Genomic DNA, 7,981 nt, shown 5'->3' with positions numbered 1-7,981 from the left:
CTCCACGAGCGAGGCTCTTCCCGGGGCCACATTAACTCCACGAGCGAGGCTCTTCCCGGGGCCGCATTAACTCCACGAGCGAGGCTCTTCCCGGGCCGCATTAAGCACCATGAGCAAGGCTCTTCCCGGGGCCGCATTAACTCCATGAGCGAGGCTCTTCCCGGGGCCGCATTAACTCCATGAGCGAGGCTCTTCCCGGGGCCGCATTAACTCCACGAGCGAGGCTCTTCCCGGGCCGCATTAAGTGCCGTGGGCTTTGGGAAGACACCGTGCTTCCCCTGCAGTGCTCCTCCAGGGCCCCACACCTAGCCCACACACCAGTAAAGACTTGCCACTCCGTCCTGCACACCGCGCAGGTTCAGTATGAGGCCTGGACGAGCTTCCTGAAAGGAGCACCAGCGGGCCCACTGCAGTGAATCCCACGGCCCCATGGGTGCACGCTGGCAGCTGAAACTAAAGGCAGTGTGGCCTGAGGGGTGAGGTGGTCAAGGGAGAGGTGTGTCCAGAGAGGTGTCATTCCAAAGGAGGAGGGCGGAGGTACAAAGGTCTTAACAATACGTTAGACTGAATTCCCATTTCACTTTTTCTTGACTCTCAGCTGAGATAATTTATGACAAGGTTAATTAGGACGTGGAAAGGATGGGGGGAGGGGGGATCTGCTATGATCATAAGGGCTTCCACAGTCTGGATTCTATGCTTTCTGGCAGCCAGGACAAAAGGAAACAAGTTCTGTCTCCCAGCTGTTAGCAGCCTCACAATTTTTTTTTTTAAGGTAGTAATTTTTTATTTATTTATCTTTTTAGTTTCTTCCCTCCCCCCCACCCAGCCTTACAATTTAAAGGGAATTATTTACATGAGATTTCACAAGATGAGACATTCGAATGTGTTATAATGGAAAAAAACGTGGTGATGAAGGCAGAGGCGGTGGCAGGAGGGGAACCTAGAAAAGGGTCTCTGAGTCCAGTTTGTCTTTGAGAGGCTGCTTCCCCAGGGCAGGAGGGGCCACACTGGACCTCTGGGCACCTGCAGTGTTCTGGGAACTTCAAACACCCCTCTGATGCCTCAACAGCTGTTCCAAGCAGCATCGGGAGACTAAGGACCAGCCAGACTCGCCCACCTGCCCCGCGTTCAGCACTTGATGCTCCTTCCTCCTCTTTGTCTGTCCGGCTGCCCGCTTCCTTCTGCTTCCAGATCTGCCCCTGCCCGCTGTTTCTTAGCTGGGAATTTCACCTCCAGGGGCTGGTATCCACGGGTGAGTCATTTCCCGCCCCTCTGCTCTATCTGAGCCCCACGTGGGCACACCTCTTGCTGAACTGGAGCAAATGGTTGATGAATGGTCCAGCAGGCAGTGTGGCTGCAATGATTCTGACACTTGATTTAGATTCAGAACTTCAAAGCTGGGGGTGGTTGAGTAACTATCCTGTAAGAGACCCGTTTTTCTCCTATTAGTAAGGCTAGTGACCCAAAATGATAGAGTATGTGGTTTATAACCTCAGGATGCAACACAAATTCTTGAGATATATGTCATCATTTCCCCATGAGGGGATTTTTTTAGAACCCTGCAGTGAATCCTTTTTGGAAAACAGACTCGCCCTGCAAAGTCTCACCAAGAAGCCTCTGCTGTTGGGTCAATTCTAACAGGGACTCTAAAGGACAGAGCGGGACTGCCCTGGAGCATTTCCAAGGCTGCAAATCTCTATGGAAGCAGTCTGTCAAATCGCTCTCCTGAGGAGAGGCTGGTAGGACCACATCGCTGATTGGCTGCTTAGCAGCCACGTGCTCTAACCACCCTACCTGGTGGGCTCCTTGAAGCTAATCAGGAGCCCTGTTTTCCCTTATAACCTCGGGCCTGACTCTGTGGAAGCCTAGGACCCCACTCTGCTGCCTCAGGGGCTCCGTCTTCTGCACTTCCACTTCTGTTTGATGTCCTGGGTTTTGCATGATGACATGCTATTGCTGGGAGAGGTGGGTGGTGGTGCAGAGAGTTGATAATAAGTCCACAGAGACAGGCGCATCAGCAAGGCATGCTCTGAGGTCCTCCTTTTACAGTGAGGAGTATTTGATGACAGATTTGTCATTTTTTGCCTGATTTTCTCTGGAGCCACCAGCACAGCACACCTGTGAGAAGTGGACTGATGATCGGGATATACTTCACCCACTTGGGGACGAAGCCACATGCCGCAGTGGGAACTGTGTTTTCTCATGTGTGACAACAAGGGGACCAGTTCAAGGGGGTCCTTGGAGGCCACAGCTTCAGTGTGCGGGTGTCTAAGAACATGGGGGCAAGGGCAGCAGGGCGGGGCTCTCCTCCCCTCCCTCTGCTTTCAAGCCTTCTGTGACCCAATGACCTGCACTCTCCGCTCACCGACTGTGAGCCTCCATAAGCCCAGCCTCACCTTACTGCTGCCCACGTGGCATCTCTGTTCGGGAGGTATGTCGACTGATCAGCCAGAATGGAAGTCTCAAATTCTCCTCCACATCTGTCCTCATCTCATCCGACATTCCATTCAATAAATGGCATCAGCCACCCCCAGCTGTTCAAGTTGAGACTCTGGAAGGTGCCCTCTGCTTCCACCTCCATTCTGCTGGGTTCAGGATAGCGGTTCTCAGGTCAGCCAAACAGAAGAGTCCCGTGGGAGCGTTAAAGCATTCTGACTGCCGGTACACCAGTTACAGCAGACTCTCAGGGGGTGGGCCCTGGCAGAACGCTTCCAAAAAGCTCCCAGGGGGCTCTAATGTGCACAGACTTGAGAACTGCTGGCCTGAAACAGGCTCCACATCCCTCAGCTTTGCTCTAGCCTCCTGGCTTCCCACCCCGGCTGAATCCCCACCATCTCTGCTATGGAGCATTTCAACACCGGTCCTCTTTCTGCATCCACCTGCCCAACCCTGTCTCCTCTTTTAAAGCAAGATGGCACAGGGCCTTGCTGAGGGCTTCCCACTGCACTGGAGTAAAGACCAAAGCCCCCCAGACCTTGCCAGCCCCCCTTACAGCCTTTGTTCACAGTGCTGCTCTGGTGTGAACCACGTGCCTGTCCGTCAGGTACCTGCTCTCCTCTCAGCCTCTTATAGGCTCCTCGTGCTTGCCTGGCTGCTTCTGGTCATGAAGGCCTCAGCTCAAACGTTACCACTGCCTCAGGCCTTCCCCGCCGCTCACCCTGATCTACAACAGTCCTTTCCTTACTCCACCACTGATTGCATCACTCTGCTGCACTGTCTTTAAAACACTTACCACTTTCTGAAGCTACCTGTTTAAGAAATCATCACTGCCCTCCTTGCTTTGCTTGGAAGCTGCCAGAAGGCAGGGATTTCTCTGTGCTGCTCTCAGCTCCATCTATCATCTGGGGTGATCTCCCCTCTACTAGATGTGCAATGAACACAGCCCCCCACTTCACCCCACTCATCCGTGCCCTGAGGAGAGCTCCTCGTCTTTCCAAGAGGGAGCCTTGCAAACGCACATGAGATCTCCTGACTTTTGGCTTAAAATCCTCCAAGTTCTAGTTCATTCTCTGGCTCCCACCTTACTTCTCTGGTATTCAGACCACTGGAAACAAAGTGTCCGAACCACTGTGGATTCTCATTCACAGTGACCTTCAGAGCAGCGCAGAACTACTTCACAAACTTCCAAGGCTGTTATCTTTACGTCTTTTGGACAATGAACGTGACTCCATTTTTCCTCCCCTTTTCATTGCCAGCACAGTGATCACATGATTGTCTGATTCAAAGTGGTCCGTGTCAACCCATCTCAGCTCACCAATGCCTAGAATGTCAATATTTGTGTGTTCTGTTTCTTTTTTAACAATGTCCAACTTTTCTACACTTCGGATGTTCCAATTACAGATAGCTCTTTGCAATTGTTTCTCCTCATGCTTGTGTTTCCCAGTATGAGGGTTCAGTCCTCTGATGTCAGAGGTGATGGCCAATCCTTCCTCATCTGCCTTAACTTGGGATTCAGTCCAGTACAGTGTTGTACCCACAGAGCAGTGATAGACAAGCAAACATATACAAATCTAAGCTGTTTAGAGCAGCAACGTGCAAAGACACTTCCTGTGGGCAGCCGAATATCAAATTTAATATTAATAATAAACCAAATACTTTATCAGGATATGAGGGAGGCAAAATACAAGCTAGAATTCACCCTGTGGCACTAAGGCAATCCTTAAGAGTCAACATCATTCTTCATTTACATTTACTGAATCCCTCCTTCCTGAGATAAGCACAGTGTACACAATAGAGAAGAACTAGGTCTTATTTAAAAAAGACTTTCCCAAGAGCCTTAGTTTTTATTTACTACTCCCTTGTGACTTTCCTTTGTTTACCTTCCTGATGATTCTCAATTAAAATCGAGAAAGTCATGGCATAGGGGCTGTAGTTCTCCCAGCTGTGAGCCCTCTGCAATCAGGCTTTGTCTTCCTGTTCCCCCCCCCCTGTCTTTTCCTTTGGTCAACAACAACTACCCTCCTCTAAAAACTGACAGATTTGGCACTGGTTCTCCTACCCTTTGGTGCTGGTCTCCCCGCCCCTCTCTGTGAGAGGCTTCAGGGTGAGGTCTCTAACTCCTAACATGATGGCTCAGATTCCTGTCACTGCTGTTCACTAGAGGGTCAGCGATGAGTCGGTTCCAACTTGATAATCTCTCACACACACATACATAAACACACACACATACAGTTATATCTGGGTCCTTCATTTCCTTCTGGTGGGTGATAGCTAATAAGCCCACATGGGATGCGGATGCTGGGCCCATGGGCTCTGCCGCTGGTGTGTGCACTCCTTAAGGCCCGTGAGTGGGAAGCAGTGCGGCCTAGACCAGTAGGCTGACACATAATTGAGCTAGGAAAGCTGCCTTCCCTTGGGACAGATTAAAAAATCCACCACATGAACCAGCAGGAAATAGAACCCACTGAGAAGGCAGGGAACTGGTGCAGGACCCCATCATCCACCCTGTGCTCCTCCCTGAGGCTCACAGAATTGAAATTGGTGAAGCCACTGCTTGCCTTAATTTCAACAGCTGGTCCCTCACTCTGAAACAATGTGGCCACAGGAGGTCTTTGTCAAGTAATTAACTCTCTCCTTTTCCCATTCAAGATAATGAACAGGGCCAAGGGTTTAACAGCAGGTGCACAGACTCTCAGTGGCCACTTGCACACAGCGTGGTGTATTTAGCTAAATCGTTGGGTGGCACCCACCGCCATTGCCTTGGCAGCAAGGGACACTTGCTTCATCCTGAAACAGGCTTGTCCAGCTTTTCAGGAAAAGACAGGCCTTGTTTGGACAATGTGAAAGTCGCGCGCGCACACACACACATTTCTGGAACTGGATCTGGTTTTATCTCAAACCTGCCATCCTACCCTATCCTCACAGGGAAGCCCCACTTGGACCCAGCCAGGCCCACCTCCCCAGAATGCCATCTGCTCAGATCATCGGGCTCATGTGAACCCTTATCTGCATCTTTCTAAACAAAAGCTAGGTTCTCCGGAGTCCCAGCCCCTGCCACAGCAGCTTCAATGTACGTCCATACACAGTATCATTCCACCGAGGACAGGTTGTAATAAGGACGCTGTCCCCTTTTCCCTCATCAGAGTTCAAAAGAACTCTCAACAAGGGGGCTCCAATCCACTTTCTGACCCCAGCCCTAGACCTCCTATTCTCCCTGTGTCCCAGGTCTGAGGGTAGGAGGAGGGGACATGCAGGTGGTGGCCACGCTGAGGCTGGAGAGGAGAGTGTGGGCTGGTCAAAAGGAGCCCAGACATACTCACGGGGTCCGTCAGCATGGCCCGGCAGTGGGAGGCCAGGGCCAGGAAGGCCAGGAGGTTGAAGACGATCCCGTTGATGACGCTGTAGATGTAATCTCTGGACGGGATCAGCATGACAAAGAGGACCACGAATTCTGCGTAGAGGACCAGAAACCAGGTGACGATGGCACAGGCGATGCCGCAGCCATCCCGGATAAACCACATGGCTCCCGAAGGACCGGGGGAGGCAGGTGGGACACACTTCTCCGGCTGCAGGTATTCTGGTTTCCGCTCAATGTCTCGAAAGTGGTGAGTCGGGATAAGCATCATAAGCTATTCTGTCCATACTGGCATCTGGAAGAGAGAGGCGAGAGAGGGGAACATTGGCTGTGGGGTCCTGTCATCAGGACATTCAAAGTGACTCACGGCAATCAGTGTGGGAACTCCTGCAGGAAAGCTGTCTAAACATCTTCTCCAGTATGAGTTCTCTTACCAATTCCAGAGAGCTAACGCTGTGGAACAGGGTCATAAGTCTTTACCTAATGACGAGAAGGGACCCTCCATAGGTTAACGCTTTGCACAAAGTCAGTGAAACAACCTCAGCAAACACAGAGTGTGAACAGAGGCAAGACTAGAACCCAGGTCTCCTCCAGGTCAGGGTCCACTGGCAGAGTGCTGGGCTTAAATGCCGAGTAATGAGAAACCACCAACCTCTCCGGCAAACTCTCAACAACATGGGCAAAGCCAGGAGACTGATCTCCTTGGGGGCCTAAGGTTCACGGAACCCCCCAAGAACCAAACCCACTGCCACAGAGGTGATTTCAACTCCTAGCACCCCTAAAGGACAGAAAAGAACTACCTGGAGGGTTTCCATACAGATTACCAGGCCTTTCTCGTGCTGGGAAGCAGGTGGGTCCACCCAGTGACCTTTTTGGGTTAGGAGCTGAACGCTTTAACCACTCCACCACCAGCACTCCTTAACAGGGACCAATGGGTGGGACCAATGGTTACTGAGGATTAGCCTTCGACTGCATCCACTGAGACATCCTAGACGACTGTGCATCAGCTAATGACAGAAAGTCACTAGGGTGGGGAAGCCTTGACATGAGCAAGCCAAGGTTTGGTTTTCGTTAGATCAACTGGTCCAAGGGGTCCATTCATAGAGATAAGAACATCAGGTGGGAGAAGGATGGACAAACTCCTCCCGTGTGATTTACTGTCTCTGAAGGCCTGCTGGAGTCAGCTGTGGGTTGGTTCCGACTCGAGGACAAACAACAACAGCAAACCAGAGAGTGAGTGCCAGAGTCCTTTACATGACGGGCACAGTGGTGGCAGTGCATGCCCAGCCGTTTCTCCACCACCCGGCCGGGGGTGCTTCGTGAGCTTTCCTTTGCACCTTACAGTCCTGGCACCCTGCCCCCGTGGTTAGGGTGAGGTGGAGGTTCTCGTAATGAAAGGTGAGGAAACCCTGACACCTTGTACACATCGCCGACTCCGCGCACTCGCTCTCTCTTGCCCTCTGACTCAAGTGCTGAGCAATCCACCCCCACCCCCCACCCCAGTTACAGCTCACGGCTCTGCAAACAGGAATGAAATAGTCCACAGAATGAGATGCAAGACACAGCTAAGACACAGTCAGTCCCGATTCCCTCCTCCAAGCTTTTTTTTGTCTTAAAAACATCAGAACAAGAACACATTTATTACAAAAAGGAAGAAACCCCTGGAAACAAAAGAGAAGGAAATGAGTTCACATTGTGTTGAGTTACAACTAAGGCAAAGAATTTGCTTCTTTTGGAAAGATGACTCCACAAGTTCAAGGTGACACTGGCTAAGAGATGCTATGGAGCACTGCCTACCTGAAGACAGGAGGGCATGGGTGGGGCCTAACAGTGGCAGGAGAAGTGGGTTACGGGTGGGGGAGGGGCGCTGCTGTTCCGGTCCTGGCTGGTCAGTCCTCCACCTTCCAGTCTGCCTGCTGGTGCCACATGGCCCTGGGAATGTCCACCTCATGCAAAGCTGTCTCATTTAGGAACAAAGGCCGCCGGCTCCCCACCTGGCTCCCCCTTGAAGTGGCGGGCGTTTCTCAGCCAGGGTGCAGCAGGCTTAGTCCAGGTGAGACAGCCATCATGACATGCCCACCCTCTAAGTCTCTTACATCCTGTGGCCCCTTCTATGACCAACTAGGTGTTGGGCTTGGTTTTTTCCTCAATTCATTACTAGATGGGTCATGAAAAGTCACCCGAGAC

The 7,981-nt window shown here is 51.6% G+C and overlaps 1 protein-coding gene across 1 annotated transcript in view; it reads right to left on the bottom strand.

Annotated features, from left to right (window-relative positions):
• Nucleotides 1–6,065, bottom strand: part of ZDHHC3 (zinc finger, DHHC-type containing 3) — a 26,372-nt gene extending 20,307 nt beyond the window's left edge. The window contains exon 1 of the mRNA XM_006892973.1: nt 5,760–6,065. Coding sequence (XP_006893035.1) covers nt 5,760–6,065 — 306 coding nt within the window. The remainder of the gene's footprint in view (nt 1–5,759) is intronic.
• Between the last annotated feature and the right edge of the window lie 1,916 nt (nt 6,066–7,981).

This window comes from Elephantulus edwardii, unplaced genomic scaffold, assembly GCF_000299155.1.
Source record: "Elephantulus edwardii isolate Elephantulus edwardi_28Jun2011 unplaced genomic scaffold, EleEdw1.0 scaffold00121, whole genome shotgun sequence".
In the NCBI taxonomy this organism is placed as follows: domain Eukaryota; kingdom Metazoa; phylum Chordata; class Mammalia; order Macroscelidea; family Macroscelididae; genus Elephantulus; species Elephantulus edwardii.
Note: the sequence above shows the minus strand (reverse complement) of the source record. Positions and strands in the feature narration are given on the sequence as shown.